This window comes from Pelophylax lessonae (genome assembly GCF_965119305.1).
Source record: "Pelophylax lessonae genome assembly, chromosome: 1".
Lineage (NCBI taxonomy): Eukaryota > Metazoa > Chordata > Amphibia > Anura > Ranidae > Pelophylax > Pelophylax lessonae.
In genome coordinates this window covers 100,767,833-100,785,761 of record NC_138768.1, presented here as the reverse complement: position 1 = coordinate 100,785,761, position 17,929 = coordinate 100,767,833, and the positions used below count along the sequence as shown (strand labels likewise).

General features: G+C 41.7%; 1 protein-coding gene across 1 annotated transcript in view; it reads right to left on the bottom strand.

Annotated features, from left to right (window-relative positions):
* Nucleotides 1-17,721, bottom strand: part of LOC309555661 (granzyme A-like) — a 46,376-nt gene extending 28,655 nt beyond the window's left edge. The window contains exons 1-2 of the mRNA XM_082257693.1: nt 17,623-17,721; nt 8,439-8,577 (exon numbers count right to left, since the gene is read on the bottom strand). Of these exons, the coding sequence (XP_082113819.1) occupies nt 8,439-8,577; nt 17,623-17,677 (194 nt within the window). The 5' untranslated portion in view covers nt 17,678-17,721. The remainder of the gene's footprint in view (nt 1-8,438; nt 8,578-17,622) is intronic.
* Between the last annotated feature and the right edge of the window lie 208 nt (nt 17,722-17,929).

The window sequence follows — 17,929 nt, the reverse complement described above, 5'->3', positions numbered from 1 at the left end:
CCCCTTTCCCCCCGATCCCGTGTTGTGACAGTAAGGGCAGTGATCTTCTCCCCGCACTCCCTGTCACAATTTTAAAAAACCCAGCCATGCCATCAGTGTCATTCATTTACAGAGTTGTGTGAATGTGAGAAGTACAAGTACCAGCAGCCTTTATGGCTTGTAGTTCTCAATGAACAACCGGGTGCTGTTGAGCTGTAGTTCATTGATGCTACCTGTCAGTGTGTAACTGCCGCCTCATGTGAGGTATGAGCAGACAGCCTACACAGACAGTCTGCAAGGCCTTGCATTGCACCCACAATCTGCTGATGCTAGTAAACAAAAAAAAAAAGTACTTACTATTCCACTGGAATCCAGAGCTGTTTTCCATGGCTGATTCTTTTCACCACCCTCTTGGATTTGGGAGCCAGCTGTGACTTCCTAATTAATCACAACCGGCTCCCCACTGTGCATGAGTGAGATGGCATGGTGTAGTGGTATTGTACCCTCCATGTGCCAGGGGGCAGTGATGTGGTGGCAATGAGTAGGTTAGTATATGAAACTTAGTGTGCTTAGACATGCGACTTTTCAATCATTATACAAAGTTACACACATTCACAAATATAATAATAGTGCAGAAATGTTCAAAAGTTAACTGCAGTGTACAGGAACAGAGCACTATGCATTTTCATACAGCAGATTGAATGTAATCTGCACCAGCTCTAGAAATTTAAAGGAAAGGTTGAATGAGAGAAATATGGAAGCTGCCATTGTTGACCTCATTTTAAGAATATTATTTGCCTGGTTGCCTCTATATTCACTCATTTGGGCCTGAATTACAGAAGGAAATGAACAAGAGCAGGGAAAATGGCTACGGTAATCTTACATTGCAGCCATGCATGAGCTCCATAGGAAACCAGACTTGATAGCTAAGTGAATCTGTATCTGTGTAAATTGCAAACACATAAATAATACCAGGAGGATAAGATCTGGTTGTTCAAGCATGATTGATAGTGATGTGCCTGTTTATAAGCTTCAATAAATCAGCTTTATTGGCTCACACACTCACACACACCTCCCCTGTGATACTACATTGCTCATTGGAAATCCAGTGTATTTTTGCCAACCTCTGGCACTTCCAGCCCGTGCATACCATAGTCCTGTCATTGACACTGGTTACCTATGTTCCCCCCTCATACCGATTATCCACACGGTTTATTCTAGGCACTAAGCCCGAGGGATCTCTCTACCAGAGCCACCCCCCCCCCCCCCCCCCAACAGACGTCCGATTGATTCATTGCAATCTATATGTAACTTAGCCTGGCCATACATGATACAATTTTCATACAATTTTCTTGAAATTTACCTTCAAGTATGTAGTACAAAGGCCTGCCTAATTGGATACAGGTGAAAGTGTTGTTTAGCTTTGACCTCACATTATGTGGTTTGTGGTGGATCTAAGAGAAAATTGTACAACAAAAGTTGAACATGTATGGCCAGCCTTATACATCTTATTGTACTGTACTGTTTGATTCATTGCAATCTATATGTAAACTTATACATCTTACTGTATCGTATTGTTGATCACATGACTTGATCATTTTTTCCACCTCTCACTACGTTGGTTACACCACAAGTGTTATTCTATACACACCCTTATTTGCACTAACCACACCTCTGTACTCCTCTGCTTGAACCATAGTCTAAAACTGTGTATTATTTACACCAATAAAACACATTCTATTTGATCAACTCGAGACCCTGTGGTTTCGTTATCCATCCTCAAAAGGCTCGCTTTTTGTCTACTGGTCCCTTCCAGTATAGCTTTTTTTCTGCCCATGTCCTAGAGCCAGGGGAGGGACCGCTATACTCGCGGTGTCACCAGGGATATCACACCCAACTATTTCAGATAGACCATCTCCCCCCTTTTTTCACGGGCTAATTAACCTGGAACAGATATAGCTATCCTACCAGAATGAAGTCAGATTTCCGAAGCTGCATCTTCTAGATCAATTCTCATATCTCTGTCTGCTCCAAAACAAAATTTAATTGTAGTTAAATTCCTCCAAAAATGGAAGCAACATATACATTCATTTCTAACTTGTTTTTTTTAACACTTATCATCGGAAACTTCTCACTTAGAGGTGATGTTTGCTAACAGGATGTTTCACCCTGACTCAAAGTTCTCTTTGCAATGAAACTGATGTCCAACATGCAATGTAGGCTTTCCCATATATCACATATCTATGATGGGTACTGGTTACATATATATTTAGAAATCTTAATTGTTGCCCCCCCTGTCCTCATAGTTTTGTATGCTGGATTATTTGTAAACTTACAAATGTGTAATTAACTAACCAGCAGTTATTTAAAATGACACAAATTTCTGGCTAAAAAATGATATATTCAGATTTGTGTCCTTAAATGAGTTGTAAAGTCAGAAGATTTTTTATCTAAATGCATTGTGTGCATTAAGATAAAAAAAACCTTCTGTGTGCAGCAGTCCTGCACCCCCCCCCCCCCCTAGTACTTACCTGAGGTCCCTCTCTGTCCAGCAATGTCTACGAGTGTCCCAACCAGAGATGGCCCAAGAAATTGTGCTGCCTGGGTCCAAGAATAAAATACTGATCTCCCCCCCCCCTTAAAAAATAAAAATAAAAAATCAAACCCAACAAAAGGCCCCCGCATCCATTATTTTATAAATATAAAGTGTAGAAAATATTATATATACTGTTATCTTCTTCCATAACTCACCACCTGACCGGTTCACCATACAACCGCTGTCTGTCCTCACTCCTCGTGTCACTCCTGTGTCTGCCGCACTCACCGCCCTAGAAGACCCAGCCTGGCCTTCGTGAGATGGAGTGCGCTGATGTCTGAGGTCATTGCTCACACCACGATCACATGAGGGACATTCCCCGGAGGAGACACTCCACCTCCTCATACTCATCAGTTTGCACTATGGGCGGTAGTATGAGATGGGGAAACACCACCTGTAATGCACTGCAAACTGATGTCCCACAGAACTGCTGGAAAAAAGTCTTGGGAGTCAATTTGCTGCACCTCTCCAAGTTCTGCCTGGGTCCAATGGACCCAGCGGGACCCATGGTAGGGCCAGCCCTGGTCCCAACTGTCCGAGATTCTCCCTCCTGATTGGCTAAAACACTAAACCAAAGTCAGCTAGCCAATCAGGAGAAAGAGAGGGGCGGGCTGGGATAAGGGCTTTGTGTCTGAATAGACACTGGGAGCTGTGACTCGGGTAGGGTGCCCCCACAGCAAGATGCTTGCTGTGGGAGCACTGGACAGGAGGGAGGAGTCAGGAGAGCAGAAGAGGGACCAGAGGAAAGGAGGATTCGGGCTCCTCTGTGCAAATCCACTGGAACAGAGCAGGTAAGTATAATATGTTTGTTTTTGTTATAGGAAAAATAATGAGACTTTACAACTAAAAAATAAAAATTTCTATTATTCTCAGTCTCCTCTAAATCCCCTTTTTCTGTTGCAGCGATCCGACTTCCTGTTAGAGGTTGGTTACATTTGTTTCCACTGTATGGACCGCATTATAGCACATTATGACAGACTTAAAGTGGTTCTAAAGGCTCAAGGTTTTTTTGCCTTTATGCATTCTATGCTGGAAGATAAAAAACCTTCTGTGTGCAGCAGCCCCCCTAATACTTACCTGAGCCCAATCTCAATCCAGCGATGTGCAGAAGAACCTCGGCTCTCCATTGACTCTCCCTCCTCATTAGCTGAGACAGCATTGGCGGAGCCTTTGGCTTATGCTGCTGTCAATCACAACAATTGAGCCAATGAGAAGAGAGAGGGGGGCCGAGCCGCGGGTCTGTGTGTGAATAGGCACGCAGAGCAGCAGCTTGGGAGTGAGCCTGCTCGGGTGTCCCAACAGCAAGCTGTTTGTTCTGGGGGCAGTTGGCAGGAGGAAGGGGCCAGTAGCACCGGCAGGGGACCAGAGGGAAGGAGGATTGGGCTACAATCCCATTACACAGAGCCTTTAATTTCACTTTAACTGTCAAACGATGCAGCTGTTAACACTCCCACTCATTACGGGTGCTTCCATCTTCTTTGGGTCTACCTTCTGGGTGACTTCAATGGCCGGGCTGCGATAATGTCACTTCCGCACATGCACACAGGAGTCACATGTGCATGCACAGCTCAGTGTACATTATGGCTGACAGGTAGGGGGAAGCATTTATGACAGCAGACACTGATAGGGTATCTTCTGTCATAAAAACCCTACCTGCCAGCATTTAAAAAAAATGTGAGTTCAATGGCCCTTTAGTATATGTGTGTTGTGTAGATTATTTTTGGAAAATAAAGATGTTGTTTATTCCCACATTTAAAAACCTCCTATGAGATGCCTTGGGACCCAAATAGGTTTCTGTGTCCAGTACTGGCAATACAAAAAAAAAAATAGGTATAACAGGTATATGTATCGCTACCCCCGCAGGAGCCGCTTGAATAATTGTGCCCGGGTCTCCCACTGATTAACCCACAGCCAGTTACACTGTATTTTCACACAGCCATATGCACACACTCTTCTGCTTGTTGTCTCCAATAACCAGTCTAGGGGATGTGTTTTTTGCATTTTATTTGGAGAACTTGTAGAGGAGAAGGGATTTAGAAGGATTCTTCAAATTAACTATTCACAAGCGAGGACAACTTCTTCACTAGAACTGTGTAGTAGACTGTCAGCAGCACTATGTAGCAAGCTGTACAGAACAAAGCAAGTCCCTTTGTAGCAGAAGGAATTTCGTGGACCTTGCTTCTTCAAGACACTAGCCAGTGTCCCCTTTAGCTTACACTCAGTATACTGACTTTTAGCATAGAGGATGATTTTAGCAACAGCAGTCTCTGGGATCCCTTTTAGGGGTCTGTATTCACAAGGCCCTGGCCGCAAGTCACCTTCCTCTGTGATACCAGACAAACCATGGGTTGTACCTTCAGGGTTTCAGGCCCTCAGGTCTCCTACCTGAGGCTGCGTTCAGCCCTCTCCCCACCTGGACCTCTCCCTGTAGAGGTGGGCTGCATTGGACTGAACCCCAAGCCCATGTGCCCTTCAGATATAAATACAGTCACCCAGCATGCTTTGGGGCACATCCCCTTCTAATTGGCCAGGGCTGTAAAGACAGCCATGCTCTCATCTGCTAGGTTTCCACCCACTGTCCAATATGCTCCATAGCTATTGGATCAGTGTGAAACATCTAGACAGCAGGAGCAGCACCAGAGCACACTGAGCAGCCTCTGCTAAACAATACCAGCTCTCTGTTAAGGCTACATGTACACGGAACGTTTTAAAAAGTCCTTTAAACGCTGGAACTTGACAGCTACAGAACAACGTTTAAAAACGCCCGTTGTGTCACGTTTGCATGCCGCGTTTGGACGCGTTTAGCGGCGTTTGCGTTCAGAGGCGTTTTTTGCAAAACACATCTGGAGAACCTCCCAAATACCCACAATTGCTCGATAATTCTGAGGGAGGGGTGCGATTGGGGGGGGGGGGGGGTGTCGTCAAACCAACAACAACCCAAACCCAAAATCTACAGAGTTGGGTTACCCTGACATGGCAGCTGCAAACTCCGGTCACCCTGACATGGCAAAGTGGGGTCACCCTGGCATGGCAGAGTCAGGTCACCCTTACATGGCAGCTGCAAACTCCGGTCACCCTGACATGGCATTTAGGGTGACCTGACTCTGCCATGACAGGGTGACCCCACTCTGCCATGTCAGGGTGACCGGAGTTTAGTGTGACCTGACTCTGCCATGCCAGGGTGACCCAACTATGCAGATTTTGGGTTAGGGGTATACATATTTACATACATACATACATATGTATATATATATATACTGTATATATATATATATATATATATATATACATACACATATATACATACACACACACGTATATATATATATATATATATATATATATATATATATATATATATATATACACACAATATATATATAGATATAAAAGGCCTCATGAAAACGCAAGTGCTAAACACGGGTGAACGCGTTCGGTCGCGTTTTTGCGTTTGAAACGCCGGTAAACACACGTTCTGAACATCCTGAACGCAAATAATTGCTTTCCAAAAAACGACACTGAACTCAATTGCCTCTAAATGACTGTAAACGACGCAGTGTACATGGACAGATAAGATAACATAGAGGTGGGTTCAGGGGCTTCTGAAAAAAACACCCAACTGCTCCTAAACGTCCATTTACAAGTAGCAGTGTACATGAGGCCTAAGCAGACAGCACGTAACTTTGCCTGGCTTTCCCCCTGTTAGAGCAGAGAAACCAAAAACGATACACACTCACTCTAGTACCTAACTTGGAGGGTGCTACATATATATTTGCAAAATGTACAACATTTTTTTAAATATCATGTTAAATAATTCACTTGTGTTTTTTCTATGCATTTACTATGCTAAATGTCACAACTCCCAACTGTTCCCCCTTTAGAACCAAATACATGTGACCTTCTTTTCAGCACTCTTTTTATACCTTGTACATGTAATGTATACACTTGTATAAAAACAATGCCAGGGAGTCACACTACCCAGCAGTGTGTTTTCTGTATAGTAGTAGCTGGAAATAATCATCCAAACAAGTCCAGCTTAATGTGACTAACTACTGCTAGTCTTTTGCTCTTGTATTTTTTATGAACTGCAGGACCAGAGTTTGGACAAGAGTGTATTTTTTGTTTGAAAATCTTTGTAGTAAAAGATGTCCTTCTTTGCCATCCCAGAAAATAGATATGCAATTTTCCTAACATTTGACATATATTGAGTATGCAACTTAATTTTCCCAAAAAACGATTTGTCACAGAAATCTGAAGTAATATAGAGATAATACTGAAATATATTTTAATGTTAAGGCTGCAGATGTGGAACTGTTAGTCCATGAGGCATTGGGCTGCCAGTTACATATTCATGGCATACCACCAAGAGCTGGTCATATAGACTAATTTAATATTCAACTCTTAAAAAGTGAGCACTAGGTGTAATACAAACCTTTAATGGGAAATCTCAAATATAATTAAATTATAAATTCCCTCCCCAATTTATAGAAAAATATATATGCGAGCAAGGTTGTTTTCCACCTCACCCTAACACTAGTGAACATATTAGTATGAGCAGCTGCCCCTTTAAAATGCCCAATGGTGCTAAGCAATAATAAAATAAAAAGCAAACACACAAATTGCAATTGTTTGAAACGCTGTGCAGTTCCAAGTCCTTCCCAGCATCATATTGTATTCACATTGGAATCTTTTTGGTGATTTGATTCACATTACATGAACTATTAACACAAATGCACAGTCACTTCCGTGATTGGGACTGCATGTCAATATGTTTGTTTGTTTTTTTCACTATTGTTGGTCTATTGACAAACACTTTGGGCTAGCACCTACTCTTATTTTATTTTTAAGACTTATTTAATATAGCCTAAAAATTGCCACTTTAACTTGCATACTACAGGCATACCCCGCTTTAAACAGATATATCCGCCAAGCGCTCACTCCAAAGGGGATGCATAAAAGAAAGGAAAAGGAGGCGCAAACACCTAGTGCATTACCCGTGATACTGTTTAAAATATTTTAATAAAATGCTGAATGCATACTCACAAACATGAAGAATTAAAATCGTGTTGCAAATTTCCGTCACACGTGTGTTGGAACATGTCCTGGAAAATGCGACCGCTGGCTCACTTTAAGTACACTCGCGAGTAAGGACACAGCTTGTTCAGCTTGGCATGACACTACTCCCGGTTTTTAACATTGGCGTCTATAGGAAATCTTGGTCGGCTTGACATGGCACTGCTCCCAAACCATAAGTGACAGGGATACCAAACTTAGGGAGCACCGTGAGGGGACCCAGGACTACAACATATCCTGTTTGGTGTCCTTGTCACATGGTTGGGGAGCAATGCCATGTCAAGCTGACCAAGATTTCCTATGGAGCTAGTGTATTTACATGTATTGAGAAATGAAAAAAGGTATTGCTTCACTTTAAGTACATTTTCGTTTTACATACATGCTCTGGTCCCATTGTGTACTTAAAAGTGGGGTATGCCTGTATTTAGGATACCACCTACTGAAAGTGATGTAACTGGCGAGGAGTTACTTGACTTTTAAAGCTGTTGGCTGAAAGCATTTATAAAGATTACATCCAAATATTTTCTTATTTCGGAAGGGGCATGCCTAAAACATATCATGTAGAGTCATTGATTTTCTTCCACCTTTATTATTGTCCTTGCTTTAACTCTGAATGAGACTTTCTCAGAGTCCAAAAAAGGGTTGTTCAGGATAATGAGCCCTTTGTATTTTTTTTGGCAAGCCATCCTTTAAATGTCACAAATAAACTATGTAGAGAGAGCTGACTCTTGAGTGGTGCAAATTTAAATTAATTTAAAAAATATATATATAGGTATTAATTACTACTTACACTGTGCATTCAGCTGCTGTCAAAACCCAGTCGGGTTTAATTAAAGTTCCACCACAGAAGGTCTTTCCAGGGGTTCTCACTAGGGCCATGTATGGCCTTAGTCCAGCCTCTTTTCCTCCAACAATTTCCAAAGACACACCTATAATTTAAAACAATAAATTACTACATTTATTTCTGCAATGGAAATCAAGTTTTTTTAGACTATATGGTCAAAATTTAGGGACATCTGGCTATCAAACCAATATGAGCTTATTGGACATCCCATTACAGAACCAGGGCATTAGTACAGAGTTGCCCTTCCCAACCATCGTTGTGACTATAACAGCCTTCAAACTTCTGGGAAGGCTTCCCACAAGTTTTTAGACTATGTCTGTGGGAATTTGAGACCATTCAGCCAAAAGAGCATTTGCAAGGTCAGCCACTGATGTTTGACAATTAAATCTGGCTCATATTCATATTCTATTTCATCCCAAAGGTGTTCAGTAGAGGTGAGTTCAGGGTTCTTTGCAGCCCACTGGAGTTCCTTCTTAAGCCTCGTACACACGCGTCCAAAATTGGCAGGGAATTTTCATCCAACATATGAGAGAAAATAATATCGGCGCAGAAGGATAATAATAAATCGAAAAGCAGCTGCACTCCTCAGGTCAAAATACAATTCCTGTGTAAATAATATGTGGTACAATAAGCAGCGCTAAAAAACACTAATAACAACATAAAATCATTAGGGAGAAAATCAGAGTCCATGCACAAAGCCCGTGATGAGAAGTGAACACACTTTCTGGCAGGATCAACAGGTGCTCTAAGTGTTCGAATCCACCACCGAGTGAAATGGCCTCTCACCTTAGGCTTATTGGATATAAGCATATGACTCAAAAACTCTTATAGCGATCTCCCCTTGGTGGATGGGATGTACTCCTTCTTGTACTTCCCCTCCAAGAGACCTCACACTGAACAGAAGCAACACCACAAAGTTCCCAAAGCGGACCATGTACTGCTCACAGATAGGCTTCAACCAGCAACTCCCCTTGAAACCAAGTTGCTGGTTGAAGCCTATCTGTGAGCAGTACATGGTCCGCTTTGGGAACTTTGTGGTGTTGCTTCTGTTCAGTGTGAGGTCTCTTGGAGGTGAAGTACAAGAAGGAGTACATCCCATCCACCAAGGGGAGATCGCTATAAGAGTTTTTGAGTCATATGCTTATATCCTATAAGCCTAAGGTGAGAGGCCATTTCACTCGGTGGTGGATTCGAACACTTAGAGCACCTGTTGATCCTGCCAGAAAGTGTGTTCACTTCTCATCACGGGCTTTGTGCATGGACTCTGATTTTCTCCCTAATGATTTTATGTTGTTATTAGTGTTTTTTAGCGCTGCTTATTGTACCACATATTATTTACACAGGAATTGTATTTTGACCTGAGGAGTGCAGCTGCTTTTCGATTTATTATTGTCCTTCTGCGCCGATATTATTTTCTCTCATATTTCTGGCTATTCAATATACTTATATCTGGCTGCAGGTATTATGGAAATTTTCAGTTATATTGAAAAAAGGGAGATTAATTTGGGAGATATTTTTTCAAGCGCCCCAGCACCCAATGGGGAGGGGGATGTGTCCTCCGCTTTCAAAAAGCTAGGTTATGCGCTTGAGAAAAAGATTAAACTATGGTGGGATATTACTACCTTTGAATACTATCTGCGCGAAAATCTCATCCCTAGACGCCTCAGGTGGGATCTCCCACCTAATGACGGACTGTTAGACAGTGAGTCTATGGAGGAATGGAAAAGTTTCTTTTCCAAGAAAGGTTTTGAGCTAATCGAATTTCTCCTTTTAAGGAAAAAGCGCAAATTAAAGACCATAGAATCCCAGATCAAAGAGTTACAAACCTCCCTAGAACCACATAAAGAAACTGAAGAGTTCGTCAGACTCTCAGGGATATTAAAGAACAGGTTGGTCAAATGGGACACAGAAACGCAAAACAAGAAAAAGAAAAAATACAGTAGGGATTATGGAGATTTTCACGATAATAATATATATAGGTGGCAAAAGAACATTGATAATGGAGATATAGAGATAGACGATGGTGGAGAAGGTTCACAAGACCCCCCTATTACCCCAGCACCAGGACAGAGAGAAGCCCCTAGTGAAGTATGGAGAGCCTCACCGGCCCCATATTATAACGGAGATTACCAACGAGGGCATCAAAATCGGGGTAAGAAGAGAGGAGGTAGAGGGGGTAGAGGAAAATCTAATACCCTAGGGAGAGGTGGTTATTCCGCCCCGCCAAATAATTATCCCGCCCCGTCGAATAACTATTACAATGAACAGTACCCTAATCCCCAGATAGATCGCCCACAAACCCCCAGGCATACATTACAAGGGAATGGCCGGGGAAGAGGGGGCACGGCCTATTCTCAAAGAGGAGGCCAATCTAACCGGGGATTTCCCAATAAAGGGAACCACCCATCCTATGCCCAGGTAGCTACCTATAATAGGTTCGATCCCTTACAAAATAGTCAGTATGGGAATCCTTTTTTAGGGAATGTGGGGGGACAAGAGAGGGGCCCCCCTCCTCCATTTCACAACCAGTCGGAGAACTGGTGGAGGGCACCGGGAGAGGGCACCCCCGGGGGAAAAGGAGGGAAAAGAAACAGAGAGGAAACCGAGGAGGCAGGAGGGTCCAGAGGAAAAAGATCCCGGTAGGGTCCGGCATCTTCAATCTAAGTGGTGTACATTTGGGAAAGGATGAATTGAAGACCCTTGATAAGGGGCTTAAGTTCGCACCGGTAAGAAATTTAAATAAATTTCAAACCTATGTGGGAATCCAGAAATGTATCCGTTCCCTCAATATCAAGAAATATTGTTTGACCAACCCCATTATGAAGAATTCCTCTGACCCCCCTATAGGCTCCTCGGTTTCAACCAATCCCTCTGGAGTTCCTCAGCACACCAATCTGAGGAACAAGTCAACCTTCAACCCCCAAAATAAAGGAAACAAATATGTAGATGTATTCAAACATATGGTGGTTAAGGATTTAGAGGACCTGAAAGTAAGGAAAGTGACTGACCCCCATTCTATCAAAGCCGGAATAAAAGCTCTTGAGGAGAACAAAGAGATTGTCATCAGGCCGGCAGACAAGGGAGGTGGCCTTGTAGTCCTCAGTAAGGAGTACTACAAAAATGAAATGGCACGCCTACTTTCGGATCGCAGTACGTATAACATCTTACGACGCGATCCACTTCCGGAATTTAAGGGAGAACTAAACACCTTGGTTGAATTTGGTAAGAAGAAAGGTGTCCTAAATAAAAAGGAGTCTTTATACCTTGACCCCTTATATTGTCGGACCCCTATAATATACTTCTTGCCTAAAATACATAAGGACAAGGAACATCCACCCGGTAGACCCATCGTGAATGGGATAGAATCTGTGACGTCCAGATTAGGACAATTCATAGATGTATATTTGCAACCCTTGGTGGTGAAAACCAAGTCTTATTTAAAAGATACTAAACACATCTTACAGATTCTACACGAGTTCCCATGTACAGCTTCCACGATTTTGGTAACTGCGGACGTCAGTTCACTTTATACCATAATTGGACATGACGCCGCAGAAGCAGCTGTCAAATGGGCTTTTTCCCAGTCTGATTTACCCAGAAAGCTAAGAAGTTTCCTGTTGAGCAGCCTGTGGTTCTGTCTTACTAGGAATTATTTCTGGTACAATAGGACTTATTATCTACAAACCAGAGGTGTGGCAATGGGGGCACGTTTCGCTCCCAGTGTGGCCAACTTGTTTATGGCCCACTGGGAGGAAGAAGTGGTATTTAAAGACCGTCCCCCAGAGCTAACATGCTACAGAAGGTACATAGATGATATGTTCCTTATATGGGAAGGAGATATGGATGGTCTAAATAAATTCATGGACAGATTAAATGACAACAACAAAAATATCACCTTAGCCTGGACCACCAGCAAAGAGAAGGTAGTATTCTTAGATCTAGTCATTTCGGTCACTGAAAACAAAATTACCACCTCTAATTTTTCCAAACCCACGGACCGGAATGCGTACATTCCACTGGACAGTTGCCATCACCGTACATGGCTCTGCAATATTCCTAAAGGTCAGTTTATGCGCTTAAGGCGCAATTGCGCCTCCGACATAGATTTTGCATCACAGTCACAGGTTTACAGTGACAGATTTATGCAAAAAGGATACTGCAGAGATAAGCTCGAAAAGGATAGGTTGGCTGTCCAGGCTATTGATCGAGAATCACTTCTGTCAACTGCCCCTAGAGTAGTTAAACCCAAGAATGATGAGATCAGAATTATACTAGACTACAACATCCAGCACAAAAAAATCGAAAAGATATTCAATAAGCACTGGCCGATCCTTCAACAGGACAAAACCCTGGGAGCAATTATACCTGCTAGACCATTGTTTGTGTACAAGAAGGCACCTACTCTCAGGAATTATCTGGCCCCAGGGGTAGTAGACCCACCTACACAGATTAATAACAATTTGTTGCCATATTTATCTGGCTTTTATGCCTGTGGCAAATGCATAGTGTGTAGAACAGCCAAAGGGAATTTAAAACGAAGGAAGGAGTTCATAGCAAATGCAACAGGTAGGAGCTATGTAATTAAAGATCTGATCACGTGCTCGACTACAGGCGTAGTATACATGTTAGAATGTGACTGCGGCCTGCAGTATGTAGGTAGGACATCAAGGGCCCTGCAAATTAGGGTTGCTGAACATGTCCGAAGCATTAAGAAAGGAAAAACACTCCATCATGTGACCCAACATTTCAAAAAATTCCATAACAAAGACCCTAGGAATTTGAAGTTTTGGGGTATAGAAAGAGTTCACAAACATTGGAGGGGGGGTAACCTGATCAGAAAGTTAAGTCAACACGAGTCCTTTTGGATATACGAGACTAAAGTGGGGGTACCCCGAGGCCTGAACGTGGAGTTTGACCTCAATTGTTTTATTTCCGACCGATAATAATGTTTTGATTTCATATCTATTTATATATGCTTTTTAGGTCCTTTATGTGATCCAGACAACAGTGGGACGTCTACGGCTCCGTTTTTAAACTTTTTATATCTTTTTAACAATCCAATTACTGTTATAATGATAATATGATAAATACTCTAAGGATACAGGGACATATAGGGTAGAGGTCTCTTAGGGTTTTTGCACCTGTCTTGGGTGCAAGGTTGATGAATAAATGGAGGAATACCACCATTTTTTGCCAGGCCCCCCTCCCCCCTGCAAGTATCCGTTTTTTAGTATATCTTTTATTCATCATTTTATAAATGGTACATATTTTACCTTTTGTTTGATTCATACAGCCATATTCTTTTATTTATTTTTTATTCTAGACCAACAAGAGTCACATCCTGTTTTGTGTCATTTCTAATATATACGATGCTGACAGTTGTGCAAATATGGGAGGAACCATGGACTCTCATTAGCACGATCGAGTATTGTTTACTTCCGGCCATTCCCTGGGACTAGGAAGGAAGGGGCGGTCATCTAACGTTATACGTGGGCGCTCCCTCTCTTAATAGAGTGGCGGCGTCTTCCGTACTTATACAAAGAGGAAGCCGCTGTCAATAGGATCCGGTCCGCTCATCCAATCCTAGAGCGGTGATAGGGCGGTCTCCAAACATGGGGCATCGTCATTTCCGCCCTATAGAGAGCGGAAGTGTACTCTAAAACCCTAGCAATGGAGGTCATCCAATGAGAGGATCCCGAGTTCCGGTCCAATCAGCAGATATGGCGGTATATTTAAGGGGCAACGTCTACTACCTACCTTCACATACCGCTGAAGAAGTCCCCGCCCATTGGGGGACGACACGCGTCCGGGGGGAAGGAGGAGCTTACAGGCGTTGCCCACTGCTGTCTGGAGATCCGGTGAGGTACCTACGGGACCCGTCGGCATGATTGTTTGATGCGATTTCACCTTTTAATACAAGTAAGAGGCTGTTTTTTAACTTCATTTGGAATAAAGTTTATCAGTATCACGCTATGGGCTTGCCCGGTGTTTTTCCCTATTTCATGGTTTCAAGGGGAGTTGCTGGTTGAAGCCTATCTGTGAGCAGTACATGGTCCGCTTTGGGAACTTTGTGGTGTTGCTTCTGTTCAGTGTGAGGTCTCTTGGAGGTGAAGTACAAGAAGGAGTACATCCCATCCACCAAGGGGAGATCGCTATAAGAGTTTTTGAGTCATATGCTTATATCCAATAAGCCTAAGGTGAGAGGCCATTTCACTCGGTGGTGGATTCTAACACTTAGAGCACCTGTTGATCCTGCCAGAAAGTGTGTTCACTTCTCATCACGGGCTTTGTGCATGGACTCTGATTTTCTCCCTAATGATTTTATGTTGTTATTAGTGTTTTTTAGCGCTGCTTATTGTACCACAAATTTTCATCCAACGACCGATCTGCCGATTTTTGGCTTGTTAGTATGATGCTTCCGACAACCGACTCCGACTTTTCGGCCGAAAAAAATCTGGTGTGCAGACTATAAAATTTTTGTCTGCCGTCAAAACACGGCCGATTTTCGTGCAGTCAGTACAGATTTCGACAGGGAAAAATCTAATGAGCAAGTCTGGGTATGCTCAGTGAAGAAAGAACACAAAGAAAGCAAACCAACACATGACATCACTTCTGAAGTAAATTTTGTTGGGCGAGAAAATTCGTGTGCAGTCTAGGCACATTCCAACCAACAAAACACAACTCTGGACAAAAGACGGAAGATCGGTCGGCCGATAATCGTTGCGTGTGTACGGGGCTTTACTAACCTCATTAAACCATGTCTTGCCCTGGGACACAGTCAAACTGGAACGGAAAATTACCTTCCCTAAACTCTTAGAATTAGAATTAGAAAATAACTCAATAACGGATCGATACCAACATACTTTAGCCATGTAGCATACATGGATTCTAAAAGTTCAAAACCTTTGCAAAATCTTTCCACTAATGTTTTGTTACAGTAAGGAGCCAAAGTTCTCCTTGACTCCTGCAGATAACACAAAATAAAAAAGTCTTGCTCAACCTTTTTTACCATAAAGAAGCATGAGCAGTAAGTTGAGATAAAGATGAGATAAATAAGGAATATGGAAAAATAAGGAATGTCGTATACTTAGCATGTATAGATAATCAGGGTTGCTTTTCTTAGAACAAAATGATTTGCAGTAATAATAATAAAATTAAAAATAATAATCTTGAGATACCTGAACAGTCTTAGACATAAAGGCTTTCTGTCCCTAGAAGCATCACCCCAATATTATCAGGCACAATCTGATACTGTATGTCTTTTGCAAACTTTTAGCAAAGAAGGTCAGAGGCCTTGCACTGTTTTTTTATCTTTTGGTCACCCTATACAAGCTGACAAGCTGGGTGATCAAAACAGCCTACAGCTTTTGTCAAATGTACAAACACATTAACCGTGATAACTGATATAGCATATGAATTTCCTGGCATAATTGGGCTTCTAAACTTTTACCCACTTTCAAACAAAATCATTTCTGAAAATGAGAGGAGTTGCACTGAACCTGACTCCTAAATGTGTCTGTTTTAGGCTAAACCCCATACAGAACAATGAATTATTGCATGTATGCCCTCATAAAATATAAATAATGAAATGTATTTTAATGCACCCAGTATATGTACATAAATCTGTCTAGATATCAGTCTTCGATAATCTCCTACACGGAGGAACTGTGAGAGGAAAAACAAGAGTAGAAGTGCAGTTAGGCCCTGATGCAGTAAAAATGTGCTGTCACTGAACATGTTCACAGGGAGGGAGGGTAGAGTGAACATGAGCCATAATCTGTTCAGTCTGCTGCTGTCCATTCACCTTCAAATCAAGTGGCTGGGGGTATTTTATCAGGAAGTTGTATTACTGCTGCAGTAGAGGTCAAAGAGCTTGATGCGCTTACCTAGCACAGGTATTTTTTAGGCATCCAGGCATGCCTCAAAAATAGCTCAAAATGAAAAGAATTATAATTCATTTGGCAAGTAAAACAGTTCCCACATATGCATTTTCACTGAGTAAATAGCCGCTATACTAGAGTTTAGCTTTAATGGTTGCTAGTAGAGAGATATAGGTTACATGATTATAATAACAGCCATAATATTAATAATAATTATGTTGTTATAATAACTTTGACAGTCTAAATGCACTTTGATAATAAAAGCAAATTATAATATGTGCACTTGCCATTTTTTTTATATTGTGAGCAGTAAAGCTGATTGTGCTAAACTCCAGGCTAAATATACAGATGCAATACATACATTGGCAAGAAACCTGAGTTTTCTAGAGCTGCATTTGGAAGCCAAGTTATTTGACTGAACAGTTGCTTCAACATTGTACTCATTTTTATTTTGGAAAACTCCAGTAGTTTCCAACTTATTGTGTGGGAATATGGAGCAACTAGTTGATACACCCTTGCTATAGGACTAATGATAACAAATGCGAAATGCAGTATGCATAGGGGGATTGCATTGTTCGTTTAGGGTGAGTATTGCAGCCTAATTCTGCCAAAGAACCATAGGACCATGGAATTAGGAAATTCTTTCATTTACCAAGTATTTATTACATGTTCAAATGATCTATATTGTAATGTCTGAAATGTTGCCCCATCAGTGATATAACAATAAAAAGAGTAGTCAACAAAAAGCAGTGAAGGTCAATCTTGACAACTGTGTCCTGACATTTGTAATGTGTTTAGTTGGGTCACACCTAAAGGTTGTTGTACTGGAGTAGTAAAGGAAGACTGACATGTAGAAAGTGAACCTTCATACATCCATGTGTGCTCTATATCCAGTGTGTTGTGCAGGAAAATGTAGAATGGAGAAACTCAAAACTTTCATACAGGTGACTTAGAATGTTGAATGTTAGCCATGCATGTTGAGTAAATATATCCAAAGAGCACCTAAAGCAAGATTCCTATGTAAGCTCAAAATCCTTTTTTTCAGGACCCATACCCCACTCTGATTTATGTTAGGAGAAAAAATAATTAATTAAGGGTTTTTGTTCTGAGCCAAACAAACACGTCAGCCAAAAATTGTCTCCAGCTTTTCAAACAACATGGGTTCAGGTCAAAATTTAGGCAGCTATGTTTAATAAAATATTACATTCCTATGAATGTGGCCCTAAGATAGATATTATAGAAATACTTACAGTTTCCAGTTTGCAGAATAACTGCAGCAATCAGTAGAAGCCAAACAGCATTCATGTCGGCTCAGTCTTCTTTGCAGGTTGTAATAATTTTCTGGCATATGCATGTATTTTGCAGGTGTTTGAGTTTGCTCTTTTATGTGGTTTACTTTCAGTGGTATCCATTCACAAACTACTTTCACAGCCTTCTTATATGTTTCATTTTCTCACTTACAAAGACATGTTTAATTTTAAAGGTATATTCAGGTTTGCTACAAAATATTAAGGCAGCACAAAGGTGATATGCAAAGTGCAGCATCCCATAGAAACA